General features: G+C 43.5%; 1 protein-coding gene across 1 annotated transcript in view; it reads right to left on the reverse strand.

Moving 5' to 3' along the window:
• Positions 1-811: 811 nt before the first annotated feature.
• Positions 812-14,616, reverse strand: part of LOC308686491 (phosphofurin acidic cluster sorting protein 2-like) — a 35,192-nt gene continuing 21,387 nt past the window's right edge. Inside the window, exons 2-12 of the mRNA XM_081394917.1 lie at positions 11,832-11,919; positions 11,186-11,275; positions 9,792-9,917; positions 8,179-8,335; positions 7,790-7,881; positions 7,404-7,484; positions 3,492-3,551; positions 3,042-3,199; positions 2,857-2,950; positions 1,111-1,191; positions 812-844 (exon numbers count right to left, since the gene is read on the reverse strand). Of these exons, the coding sequence (XP_081251043.1) occupies positions 827-844; positions 1,111-1,191; positions 2,857-2,950; positions 3,042-3,199; positions 3,492-3,551; positions 7,404-7,484; positions 7,790-7,881; positions 8,179-8,335; positions 9,792-9,917; positions 11,186-11,275; positions 11,832-11,919 (1,045 nt within the window). The 3' untranslated portion in view covers positions 812-826. The remainder of the gene's footprint in view (positions 845-1,110; positions 1,192-2,856; positions 2,951-3,041; positions 3,200-3,491; positions 3,552-7,403; positions 7,485-7,789; positions 7,882-8,178; positions 8,336-9,791; positions 9,918-11,185; positions 11,276-11,831; positions 11,920-14,616) is intronic.

Raw genomic sequence — 14,616 nt, forward strand, 5'->3', positions numbered from 1 at the left:
AGAGAGAGAGAGAGCGAGAGAGAGAGAGAGAGAGAGAGAGGAAGGGAGCGAGGGAGAGAGAGAGAGAGGGAGGGAGCGAGGGAGAGAGAGAGAGAGGGAGGGAGCGAGGGAGAGAGAGAGAGAGGGAGGGAGCGAGGGAGAGAGAGAGAGAGAGGGAGGGAGCGAGGGAGAGAGAGAGAGAGAGGGAGAGAGACAGAGAGAGAGAGAGAGAGAGAGAGACCTGAAGGGCTTCGTTTCAAACATGTACAACTTAATTCTGTTGTTCCTAAAAAACTGCACCCACACAGAGATGAGACACACACGACTGTTGCAGATCTAAAACGTTCCAAACCGAGAAGATTCATGTTTTCAAATCAACTTTTTATTTAAATAACTGACCCAATAATGAATGAGGTAGAAGGAGCTTGATTTACAACTTATTTTCACTCACATTTTTTTGCTATTAAACCATTAATCATTTAATCATTTACTGTTTTTACTAAATTACCCCTTTTTATATCCCGGTTTGCTTCTCTCGTATGCATGACTATTTCCAACTCTTCTTAATGTATAGCTAACATGACCTGTGCCTTTTTATGATTATTTTTTTATTATTAAATTTTTATTATTAATATAATGTAAAAGAGATATATCTATTTTAATTTATAATATTGTTGTAACATGCTTCCATAATTTGTTACATCTCAATAAAACAAGTGTTCAGATAACCGCCCCAGTGATGGCCGTCAGAGACGATGCTGAGATAACTAGAGTTGAGCCAGCCTGAGATCCAGCAGGAGAACACGACGAGTTTACATCACCGAACACCTCAATCATCATCACGGCTTCATACATAATCATGTTCCTAAGAACAGAAATAAATATTTACAAAACCTGGGAACTTTTAACATCCTGTTTTTGGAAGAATGCACTGCTCCCTCTGAAGTATTATTTTAAAGTTGCACAATTCAGTGTCATAGTTTGATGAAAGTTTAGCAGAATTGTTGATGTGCTACATGTGCTACATTGCTATGTGTGTGTGTGTGTGTGTGTGTGTGTGTGTGTGTGTGTGTGTGTGCGTGTGTGTGTGCGTGTGTGTGTGTGTGTGTGTGTGTGCGGCTGAACTCTGACCCCGGCGCTGGTGTCGTTCCCGCTGTCCTCCTGCTGCCGCGAGCCCGTCACACTCCTCTCCACAGACAGGAAGTCACAACCCTGAACAGGAAGTCAACAGCACAGAGTTATGTGTGATGATGTCAGTGTTCCTACAGATACTGTACAATCACATTCCAAGACTTTTCAAGCACTACTTTTGGGAACTACAATCACAGATCTCACTTATCAAACACTCAGGGCCCTATCTCGCTCCCAGCGCAATTGACTTTGTACAGCGACGCATGTGTCATTCCTATTTCTCACCCGACGCACAGCGGCCTCTTCCCTCCACAGACGCACGTCGGTAAATTAGGGAATGAACTTGCGCTCCCGGGGGCGGTTCAGCGAAGAGAGGAGGCGTGTTCCGGCGCAAACGTTCCCTGGTGCTATTTTGCAGTTTCAGAAAACAATCCCGCCTCTGACCAGGAGAAACCTCGTCTAAAGTCAGCGGCGCGTTCAGATGCTGTTTTAAGGGCGCATGCTTGGCCATAATGTAGCGTGAGCACAACGCACACACACTTTAATTCTCTCATCTACACAGAAACAGCAGTTCTCATTTTTAGAAAACCATATATTATTACAAGGAAAAATATTCCACACGAGGGAAATCATTGTTGTGTCCATGAAGTTGTGAATAAATATGCATAAATCTACTTTACACATTTACCCAAATTATTATACGCCTGTTTCTCCATCCCCAATGTCACTTCTCTGTGTTTTACGGCCCTGACGAGAACGTCGGTCTCCTCGGCGGTGAACCGCTCCTGGCAAATCCGCCGTTATAATAGCAATCCGCCATGGAACAAGCGCGCCTGCTCTTAAAGGGAATGTGAGATGACGCTCTGATTGGTTTATTTCACGTTACGCCCAAACCACACCTATGAGTAATGAAGCGACTTCAAACCAAGTCCACATTCTAGATTAGCGAGATCCGACCACAAAGTTACTTGCATTTCGCGAAGTGTGTGTGTGTGTGGGTGGGTGGGTTTGTAAATGCTGCACACACTCTCCTCTGCGACTGACGGCGGGTCGAGTGTGTTTTTAATCTCCAGCGGAATGTTTCTAAATGTGCCGCGTCTCCCTCTCAGATGTTTGTGATTCCAGTGACGGATCAGGAACACACACAGATCTGATGTCAGGCCCTAAAAATACCCATAAACCCCCAAACATCCGATGCCCCATGGCCCGTTTGGTGTGTGTGTGTGTGTGTGTGTGTGTGTGTGTGTAATCCAGTACACACTAGGATTATATTCGATCCACATTCATAAACATGTGATGAGATCAGCCTGATTATTTACTGGAGCCTCTGCTATATAAAGAGCGTTTCTCGGGTTCTGGAATGAACCTGCAAGTCTCCGTTCTGCTGGTAAATGAGTCCAGAAGAGGCATAATTACAGTTTTATTTTATTCTATGGCTGTTGTAAATGTCCTTGTGGCGAGCAGGACGAGTTTCTCTGGAGGAGCACTGACAGTGCAGGGCGAGAGAGGACCAGGCCTGGACTATTATACGTTATGTTTTGTTTATGCATTTACAAGCTGTAATAGAGATGTGCTTTATTAATCAACTCACTGCTCTCTAATCACACTCCATGTGTGTTCTTCCCTTAGACTGAGGGTTTGTGTTTGTGTGTAGTCATTATAATCATCTGAACACAACAAAGGATGTGATATGTTAGAGAGAGAGATGCGTGTGTGTGTGTCTGTGTGTGTGTGTGTATATCTCACCGTGTTGAACGCTGCGTCTCGGTGTTGATTGTGACTGTGAACGCTTCCGATCTCTGTCTGAGAACTGGAGTGAGACATTCCCTCAAAAAACGGCCTGAAACGCACAAACACACACTCACTCAGCTCCAGCGCGGCTGATCTGAACAACACCAACAGCTGCTGAGAAGCAGAGGATGCTGGGATACCTGAGTTTGGGTTTGGGCGTGCTCAGGAGGCTCTCGCTGTCCTCCAGCTCCGGGCCGCTGTCGCTCTGGTAGCCCTGATAGCCCTCCAGACTGTCGTACAGCAGGTCCAGGTCCTCCTCCACCTCCTGCGCCGGGTCCACCGGGTCCGAGTCCAGAACCTGCACACATCGCACACATCGCACACATCACACACACATTAGTAGAGAAAACTACAAAACTGTACGTTTACATGCAACTACATCATCTATCCATAGTAGGGTTGTGGACACACAGCAGGAACAAACACACTGGGGTTCGGAGCGCAGCGAACGGTGTGAAACCCCTGAGAGCCGACGGGTCGACACACACACTCACCTCATCTGTGACGGGTCGACACACACACTCACCTCATCTGTGACGGGTCGACACACACACTCACCTCATCTGTGACGGGTCGACACACACACTCACCTCATCTGTAACTTTGAACCTCTTCAGTAAAGCCACAAACTTCTGCTTGAAGTTGGGTTGCTGTGAATGAAGAGACACAATAACTCCAGCTCAGAATCATGGTTACACAGAGACAGACAGATAGAGAGAGAGAGAGACAGACAGAGAGACAGATAGAGAGAGAGACACAGACAGACAGATAGAGAGAGAGACACAGACAGACAGATAGAGAGAGAGACACAGACAGACAGATAGAGAGAGAGACAGAATATATATATATTATTGTTTCAATGTACCCTTTGAGGGACATGCACAGAATGTGTTTAGTATCTGCATCTATATCATAACTATCCTGTTTACTTGTATTACTATATCAGATGTATTAACTTCTTGTTGTTGTTTATATATGTTTGTTCTTATGCTTTGGCAACACAGATGCATTTTTTTTTTGTCATGCCAATAAAGCAACATGAAATTAAAAATTGAAAAAAATTAAATTGACAGACAGACAGACAGATAGAGAGACAGATAGAGAGACACAGATAGAGAGACACAGATAGAGAGAGACACAGACAGAGAGACACAGATAGAGAGAGACAGACAGACAGAGAGACAGATAGAGAGACAGATAGAGAGACACAGATAGAGAGAGACACAGATAGAGAGACACAGATAGAGAGAGACAGACAGACAGAGAGACAGATAGAGAGACAGATAGAGAGACACAGATAGAGAGAGACACAGATAGAGAGACACAGATAGAGAGAGACACAGATAGAGAGACACAGATAGAGAGAGACAGACAGACAGAGAGACAGATAGAGAGACAGATAGAGAGACACAGATAGAGAGAGACACAGATAGAGAGACACAGACAGAGAGACACAGACAGACAGATAGAGAGAGAGACAGACAGATAGAGAGACACAGACAGACAGATAGAGAGACACAGACAGACAGATAGAGAGACACAGACAGACAGATAGAGAGACACAGATAGAGAGAGACACAGATAGAGAGACACAGACAGAGAGACACAGACAGACAGATAGAGAGACAGATAGAGAGACAGATAGAGAGACAGATAGAGAGACACAGACAGACAGATAGAGAGACACAGACAGATAGAGAGACACAGACAGACAGATAGAGAGACACAGACAGACAGACAGAGAGACACAGACAGACAGATAGAGAGACAGATAGAGAGACACAGACAGACAGATAGAGAGACAGATAGAGAGACACAGACAGACAGATAGAGAGACAGACAGACAGACAGACAGATAGAGAGACACAGACAGACAGATAGAGAGACACAGACAGATAGAGAGACACAGACAGACAGATAGAGAGACAGATAGAGAGACAGATAGAGAGACACAGACAGACAGATAGAGAGACAGATAGAGAGACACAGACAGACAGATAGAGAGACACAGACAGACAGATAGAGAGACACAGACAGACAGATAGAGAGACACAGACAGACAGACAGAGAGACACAGACAGACAGATAGAGAGACAGATAGAGAGACACAGACAGACAGATAGAGAGACAGATAGAGAGACACAGACAGACAGATAGAGAGACAGACAGACAGACAGACAGATAGAGAGACACAGACAGACAGATAGAGAGACACAGACAGATAGAGAGACACAGACAGACAGATAGAGAGACAGATAGAGAGACACAGACAGACAGATAGAGAGACAGATAGAGAGACACAGACAGACAGATAGAGAGACACAGACAGACAGATAGAGAGACACAGACAGACAGATAGAGAGACACAGACAGATAGAGAGACACAGACAGACAGATAGAGAGACACAGACAGACAGATAGAGAGACACAGACAGACAGATAGAGAGACACAGACAGATAGAGACACAGACAGACAGATAGAGAGACACAGACAGACAGATAGAGAGACACAGACAGAGAGACACAGATAGAGAGACACAGATAGAGAGACAGATAGAGATATTATAATTTGTTTCACTGTTAATTTGTACAATTAATTTAAGTTGTTCATTTAGATTTAAGTTATGTTATAATATTCTATTTTTTTGTACTTTATAATTTTATACTGTATAATTATTCTATGTGTTCCAAGCTTTGGCAATATTGTAACATGTACAGTCATGCCAATAAAGCAATTTTGAATTGAATTGAATTGAATAGAGAGACACAGATAGAGAGAGACACAGATAGAGAGACACAGATAGAGAGAGACAGACAGACAGAGAGACAGATAGAGAGACAGATAGAGAGACACAGATAGAGAGAGACACAGATAGAGAGACACAGATAGAGAGAGACACAGATAGAGAGACACAGATAGAGAGAGACAGACAGACAGAGAGACAGATAGAGAGACAGATAGAGAGACACAGATAGAGAGAGACACAGATAGAGAGACACAGATAGAGAGAGACAGACAGACAGAGAGACAGATAGAGAGACAGATAGAGAGACACAGATAGAGAGAGACACAGATAGAGAGACACAGATAGAGAGAGACACAGATAGAGAGACACAGATAGAGAGAGACAGACAGACAGAGAGACAGATAGAGAGACAGATAGAGAGACACAGATAGAGAGAGACACAGATAGAGAGACACAGACAGAGAGACACAGACAGACAGATAGAGAGAGAGACAGACAGATAGAGAGACACAGACAGACAGATAGAGAGACACAGACAGACAGATAGAGAGACACAGACAGACAGATAGAGAGACACAGACAGATAGAGAGACACAGATAGAGAGAGACACAGATAGAGAGACACAGACAGAGAGACACAGACAGACAGATAGAGAGACAGATAGAGAGACAGATAGAGAGACAGATAGAGAGACACAGACAGACAGATAGAGAGACACAGACAGATAGAGAGACACAGACAGACAGATAGAGAGACACAGACAGACAGACAGAGAGACACAGACAGACAGATAGAGAGACAGATAGAGAGACACAGACAGACAGATAGAGAGACACAGACAGACAGATAGAGAGACACAGACAGACAGATAGAGAGACACAGACAGATAGAGAGACACAGACAGACAGATAGAGAGACACAGACAGACAGATAGAGAGACACAGACAGACAGATAGAGAGACACAGACAGACAGATAGAGAGACACAGACAGACAGATAGAGAGACACAGACAGACAGATAGAGAGACACAGACAGAGAGACACAGATAGAGAGACACAGATAGAGAGACAGATAGAGAGACACAGACAGACAGATAGAGAGACACAGACAGATAGAGAGACACAGACAGACAGATAGAGAGACACAGACAGACAGACAGAGAGACACAGACAGACAGATAGAGAGACAGATAGAGAGACAGATAGAGAGACAGATAGAGAGACACAGACAGACAGATAGAGAGACACAGACAGACAGATAGAGAGACACAGACAGACAGATAGAGAGACACAGACAGATAGAGAGACACAGACAGACAGATAGAGAGACACAGACAGACAGATAGAGAGAGAGAGACAGACAGATAGAGAGACACAGACAGACAGATAGAGAGACACAGACAGATAGAGACACAGACAGACAGATAGAGAGACACAGACAGACAGATAGAGAGACAGATAGAGAGACAGATAGAGAGACACAGACAGACAGATAGAGAGACACAGACAGACAGATAGAGAGACACAGACAGACAGATAGAGAGACACAGACAGATAGAGAGACACAGACAGACAGATAGAGAGACACAGACAGACAGATAGAGAGAGAGAGACAGACAGATAGAGAGACACAGACAGACAGATAGAGAGACACAGACAGATAGAGAGACACAGACAGACAGATAGAGAGACACAGACAGACAGATAGAGAGACACAGACAGACAGATAGAGAGAGAGAGACAGCGCTCCTCACTCGTGTCAGGGAAACAGTTCGGATCATTTTCCGTCTGGGTTTTTTTGGCTTTCGTATGTCGTCATCTTCATCATACAAATCCTACAAAACAGGAAGTAGAAATCAGAATCAGATTTATTGCCACACATGATTAAACACAATGCATTTGTAGTACACAGAACATAGATGATATAAACATAGACTAAATATGTATGTACAATCTACAGTATATACAAGTATGCGAGGGAAGGCACATGATAGAGGGTCAGGATTTGTTAAATAAAAGTATACACAGTTTATTGGGTATTGCACTGTTTTAGAATCAACATGTGATATTGAACTGATGTGATGCCGCTGTGATGATGACACCGACGCTGGTGACGTGACCTCATCACAATGACCCTCACCTGTCCGTTCACAGCATCATCACTGCCCTCCTGCCCTGATGAATAACTGTCATCATCATCCTCCGAGTAATTATCCATATCAGGAGAACGGTCTGAGAAACACACACACACACACATAGGTCAGAGGTCACACATGAGCACACCTGTAACTCGACCCTCCTCTCGGCATCTTTCAGTGATGATCGTGTCCTGATCTGGACATCTGACGTTGTGTGTTATTAATAGTGTAATGCCAGACGAACAGATCAGCACATCTCAGGCTTCATGTCCACATTCACATCATCCCAATAGTCCTGGTTTCACTGCTAGCGATCATCAAATAAACCTGAAAGAAGGAGCTCAGCTGAAGAGATATCACAGTGTGTGTGTGTGTGTGTGTGTGTGTGTACCGGAGGCTTTGGTCTTGGCTCGGGTCGGAGCGCTGCCGTACTCGTGGTCGATGGGTTGGCTGGACAGTGAGAACACACTGATCTCCGCCACGCGAGCCGGCGCCTCCTTCATGTGGAGCGCCAGAATGTGCCCGCCGTCTGTGGGATGCTGCAACACCTGATCACACACTCAACGTCTCAGTCTCAAACTCACATCACACGCGTCTGTTACAAACATACGGTCAGGGTTCTGTCACTACATAATAATGGTCAGGGTTCTGTCACTTCTGTCTAGTGTATTTCTTGGTTCTGTGACAGAGGACTCCTGTTTTGTCATGTCTTCGTGTGTGTGTGCGCTGTCTCGTCTATGTGCCGTGTTCCATGTGCGGGGCGCGGTGTTTGGATCCCGGTGTTTGGATCCCGGTGTTTGGATCCCGGTGTTTGGATCCCGGTGTTTGGATCCCGGTGTTTGGATCCCGGTGTTTGGATCCCGGTGTTTGGATCCCGGCACGTCAGTCTAGTTTGGTTTCGGTTCTGTGACGGGATTCGGACATTAGAGTGCGGATCGGGCCAAATTTTCTGTCCGAGCCCGGCCCGCGTCCGACAGTTAAAATCCCATTTTCTTCTCGTACTAATGACACATGTGCGTTTGTTTGTGTGGAAAGCCCGCTTTTATTAAGCAACTGTAGGAAGGCATTCGGAAATGTCAACAGGACGAGTGCATCAGCGCGCACGGAGCAACAAGCGCACTTAACACAGACGCACACACACGTGTTTCGTTGTCACGGCTAGATAAACAAATTTCCACACACAGGAAGACAGAAGTTATGGTAATATTTTACATGTATTTTAATCACAAAAACGAACGTTTGCATCAAGTGAAAGCATCAGGCACATTGGCTACCTACATAATAAGCTGTTTTAAATTTAGAATGTTCAATGCCTTATCGCGCTGATGTGACCGAGCCCGACCCGAACCTCATTTCTAAATATCCGTCCGAACCCGGCCCGGACCGTCGTGTACCGCCAGTTCCCGTCGGGCTCGGGTCGGGTATCCATCCTCCACTCCGCGTGTTTGTGTAGGATGAGCTTACGCTCGTTCTCGTGCGCTCTGTCTTGTTGTGTAAGTGTGCGGTTTCGAGTTCGCTCGGGCCGTACGCTCTTCTGCCCGCGTGTGGTGTTGTGTTCTGTGTAGCACGCGGTTCGTGTTAGCATCGGCCGTGTGCTTTCATGTCATGTTTTGAGTCAAGTCTTCTCTTCCCCCTCGGGGGAGTTTTGTTGTCTGTTTTGTTTTATGTTTTTATCATTAAAAGCCCATCAACTCTGCACCTGAGTCCTCACTACTTTCACCACACCCACACTTGACACGTACATGCAAAAAATGTAAAGCCTCCACCTAAACGATAATGTATTTGTACTAAGTGATAGAGAAGACGTTATAGAGTAGACCGTATTAACAAGGAAGTTTTCGAACTGTTTCCTAACGTTTCCAGCTGATGAACGATAAAAACACTGGCAGCCAATCAGAGTCCATCTCGCTTTAACGCTTGCCCATTTAAAGCAGCAGATGACTGATGACCAGCTGGTGTGTGTGGACGCTAATACAGTGTCTGCTCTCGTGAGAACGGCCGTACCTCCGCCATGTCGATGACTCCGACTGCGAGAGTCTTGAAGCCCAGAATCGTCCTGTTCTTGTAGCGCTTTCTTCTCTGGAGCATGATCTGCAGGCGGTTGGCGTCTCTCTTCAGGAAGTGAGAATACTGACAGAAACACACCAGAGGACACATGGGAACAGCAGACTGACACGAACCGAGACACAACTAATGACGGTTCACCCAGAAATGATCATTCTGTCATCATTTACCCGCCCTCGTGTCGCTCAAACATTACTTTATTTCTTCTGTAAAAGAATATAAGATGAGAAACCGTCGGGGATCAAACACTGGACAGCACTGACTTTCACTGCAAGGGCATTTCTCAAAATATCTTCTTTTGTATTTTAACAACAGCAATATTGTAATTTTAACAGTAAAAGACTGTAATAGAAAAAGCCTGTTAATTGGTTAATAGTAAGTTCATGTACTTTATACAGAGAAAAACTCTAATCTAACCTTACGTTTTGTGCGGTGTGCCATTATTGGAAGTAAAAATCGTATGATTTACAGTGAAAAGCCGTAAACGGACATTCCCAGAATTCCCTGTGTGACACTTCACATTTAAAGGCTTATAATCTTGCTTATTAGGCTTTTGTTATCCGTTATGTACATTATGTTTTTACATTACATCTTATGTTGTTAAATTAATGTTTATTGCATTATTTTAGTGTTGTGTGCGTTTTGTATTTGTGTGTATGACACTATATATCAGTATTTCTCTCAGCTTGTGATGAGCTTTGACTCGTCATGTGGTTTTCAGTCTTATTATTGTGGATGTCAGTAAATGTTAAAGTCCCCCTGTGGTGTAAATCCAGCTTTTAATGTTGTTTATGTGTCTATGTGGTGTTTTTAATCTGCTTTAAGACAAACCATGTGTAAATTCAGAAGTCGACAGCATTGCTGAGTATTTCCTCCTTAAAACTGCAGTGAACCAAAGACAGTCTCAAAAACACGCTTTGAAATCGCTGGTGTTTCTGACGTCACAAACTACCTTGTAACCAATCAGATCAACGTGTGATCGTCAACCAGTGGATCTCTGAGCTGAGGGAGTGAGTGGAGGCGGGGCTCATTTGCATATTCATAGAACCACGCATACTAAACGAGGCAAGGGTGTCGAGTTACATTCAAGATATTTTAAGGCGTGAATAATATTTTTTAATGAAAAAAACTTTTCAATATGTAATTTTGGTGATCAAAGATGAGTTTTAAGGGATAAAATGATTGACTACAGGGGGACTTTAAAAGAACAGATTTAAGTAGCAAATACAGCAGATAAGAGCTGCTGGATTTACAGGTTTAAAATGTTTTTTTTAATTTTTTTTATTAGTTTACATTTCCACAGCACTTTTGCAGAATGATTGAGTGTTTTGTACCTGCAGAGAGAAGCTGAGCTCCAGCTGCGTCTCCATCAGGCCGCTGGGAGGAACCACGTACTCGTTAGATCGCAGCACTCGTTTGGAGCCCTGCACACACACACACACACACACACACACACACATTTTAACAATTTATTTAAGTCCACTTAAAAAAAAAAGGTTTACAGGGACATAAATATTATAGATGCAGTTAAATACATGTGCAAAATAATGGACCAGTGGCATACAGCGGATCTTCACAATATTAAGCAAGTCTCTCAGTGTGTGTGTGTGTGTGTGTGTGTGTGACACATTCTTCACATGTAAATGTGTTATTTAAAATGTCCGTTGATATCCCTCAATCCCTCCCTGTTCCCGCTTGTTCTATTCTGAACGACGTCTGAAACTTTGCATTACTGGCACTTCTCAGTGTATTGCCTCTTAAAGATGAATCTCGAGTTGTTTTCCTGGATAAAAGCATCTGCTAAATTAATAAACATAAAAATCATGTTAAACATTCACCATATTAACATTTGTCGTCTTCAAATTATTTTATTTATTTCCTAAAAATAAAAGATATTACAACATTAAACTGACATGATATAAGTGATTCTATTGTCTTTTATAACAACAGAAGACAGACGCGTCTTCAGCCGACGCTCACCTGGATCTTCACAGCGATGAGCACCGAGTTCAAGTCCTTGTCCAGCTCCTTCAGCACGATCAGCTTCTTCAGCGTCAGACTGCAGAGCCTGAGACACACACACACACACACACACACACACACACACACACACACATAGAGACAACTACATGTTCACTCACTGTATAGCTGATTCGGCCACATTTCATAATTGATGGATTTTGTAAGCATTTACACTCAGGCATGTATCATTGAACATGGTAAACATTCAGTACAACACCATGAGTGTGTGTGTGTGTGTGTGTGTGTGTGTGTGTGTGTGTGTGTGTGTGTGTGTGTGTGTGTGTGTGTGTGTGTGTGTGATGGGTGTGTTCAGTGTGTTTCTGTGATGAGATCCAGCACTGGTGAAATGAGACTCTCAGGCATTTCCTCTTCCTGCATCACAGCTGCTCTGAGTTACAGAACACACACACACACACACACACACACACTCACGGAATCTGTCTCTCTCCACCCAGAGCTCATTCCACACAAAACCATTTCCAGAGATGTCAACATCCACACAGCTGTCTGTCTCTCTCTCTCTCTCTCTCTCTCTCTCTCTCTCTCTCTCTGTGTGTGTGTGTGTGTGTGTGTGTGTGTGTGTGTGTGTGTGTGTGCGTGTGCGTGTGTGTCTCTGACCCACTTTCTGAGAAATGAAAATCACTGCCAAACTAAAACTACATCATCATCATCATCATCACTAGTGATGGGCTGGCAATAATGATTAATACATTTTAATTGACGTTAACTTTAATGACCTCTATATAGATTCTTGAATCCTAAAAATCGATATTTTAGTCTGTGTCTGCTGTTTCAGTCCATGTGTGAACAAAACTAAACATTATTTGTAGCTTCTGCCATCCAATAATCACAATAATACTTGTGCTTTCAAATCCTGATAGTTTCATCAGTAAATGTGTGTGTGTGTGTGTGTGTGTGTGTGTTTAATGTGTGTGACAGAAGAACCGATCATCTCTTCCTCTTTACTACTAGTTACAGCAGTAAATCAACATCAATGAACATCAGAAGATTCAGAACAACTTCCTGAACTCAATCATGTCTCCTATAATCATATAATCCATAAATCAGTGTTTCGACCGTCAGTAAAACATCTGAAGAACAATAACGTCACATGTACCTCAGAAACGCCTTTCAGTGTCTATAAACTCGATGTCCGCACCACCAGTTGAGGTCTGCACTAGCTGTTTGTATCCGTGATGTATAATAAAAGTAATGAAATAACTGTCTATTAATAACTGTACATTAATGTGCCTCAAACTTCTACAATGCAAAAAACCCCGATTTTCTCATCTCAGCTCATCAACGTCTAACGGCGCTCGTCACTAGCTACGTTTACATGGACACAATCGGAATGAAATCAATCCGATTGATGAATCCGAACAAGGTGTTTACATGAATGATAAATAAAGTAATCGGGTTGATGTGCGCGTTTATATGTCACAAGTTTCAAATCGGATCTGATGTTTTGACATGCGCACACTGCACGAATATACAGACTTTCCCGCATAAATATTCTCATCTATTGGTTCTTTATTTGTTTAAAACAGCAGACGTAATATTAATTCGTCTCTGGTCATAATTTAGAGCATATTAACCGTTTTGCCGTGCTGCTTATTGATCACGCAGTAAAAATGCCCCTCCCCGCAGCCAAAACCAGTCGTCTGTGGATGAGAATCCAAAACAAGCACTGGTGGGACGTTGTCCTGCTTCACTTCACAGACGCGCGAGTGAAATTAGGATTTTAGAATGACGGGAAACTTATTAATATGACACTTTATTCAACAGGAAGAACAGCTCGTTCCGCGCGTCATACGTCATTACGCTATTTAACGTCATCGCACATGCGCAGTCCTTTTAGTTTCGGTTTTCAATCCGATCAAGTGTTTACATGTTCTCTCGATCGGATTACAAAAGGGATAAACCACCCCTTTCAATCGGATCGAAATTTCATTCGGATCGAGCTCAATCGGATCGATTAAGGTGTTTACATGAGGGTTTTTTAGTCCGATTGAGCCGTCAGTCCGATTATAAGTGTCCATGTAAACGCAGCTACTGTCAGAATGGAGGAGATTAGCCAATCAGATCAAAGGGGGCGGGTCTTAACACTGAGCGCGAGCGCGACGCTTATACGTCACTGAATGCTTATAAACACTGAAATCAAACTGAATGATTACACTCAACTAGCTTTTAATGAAAGCAAAGATGTCTGAAATGCACATCTAATTCATGGAAATATCAAATAATAAATGTATAATTATTTCATAAATAATGAAATAATATCAAATAAATAAGGCCTTCTGAGCCAATCCTGGAGGCCCATCTTACCCCAAGGGTATAATTTTTTACTTCAAAATAAAAACTATAACTTTTACTACACAAAGTCACACAAATCATCATCATCATCATCATCATCATCATCATCACATTAGGCTTGTTCGACTTCATGCAGCTCTGCGCCATAGACAGTAAAAGAAATGGACACAGCGACCCCATAGGTTTCAACGGAGACAAGTGAAGTCAATTAGAAGCACTGACTTCCTGGGGGTCGAGCGACTGCGCAGACTCACCCTGAGCTCGACGACGGAGATGTGACGTGAGCAACCCTCCTGTCTTCTAGTAGCTGTGCCGAGAGAAATCTGAATCATTCCCTTCCGAAACTTGCAGAGACGGAGAGTGTGAGTAGGAGGTTTCCATGAGCTGGAGCTGGAGACACTCTTGCTAAGTATTCTGATTAATTACTTTG

The sequence above is a fragment of the Scardinius erythrophthalmus genome (genome assembly GCF_964197995.2).
Source record: "Scardinius erythrophthalmus genome assembly, contig: HAP1_SCAFFOLD_321, whole genome shotgun sequence".
Lineage (NCBI taxonomy): Eukaryota > Metazoa > Chordata > Actinopteri > Cypriniformes > Leuciscidae > Scardinius > Scardinius erythrophthalmus.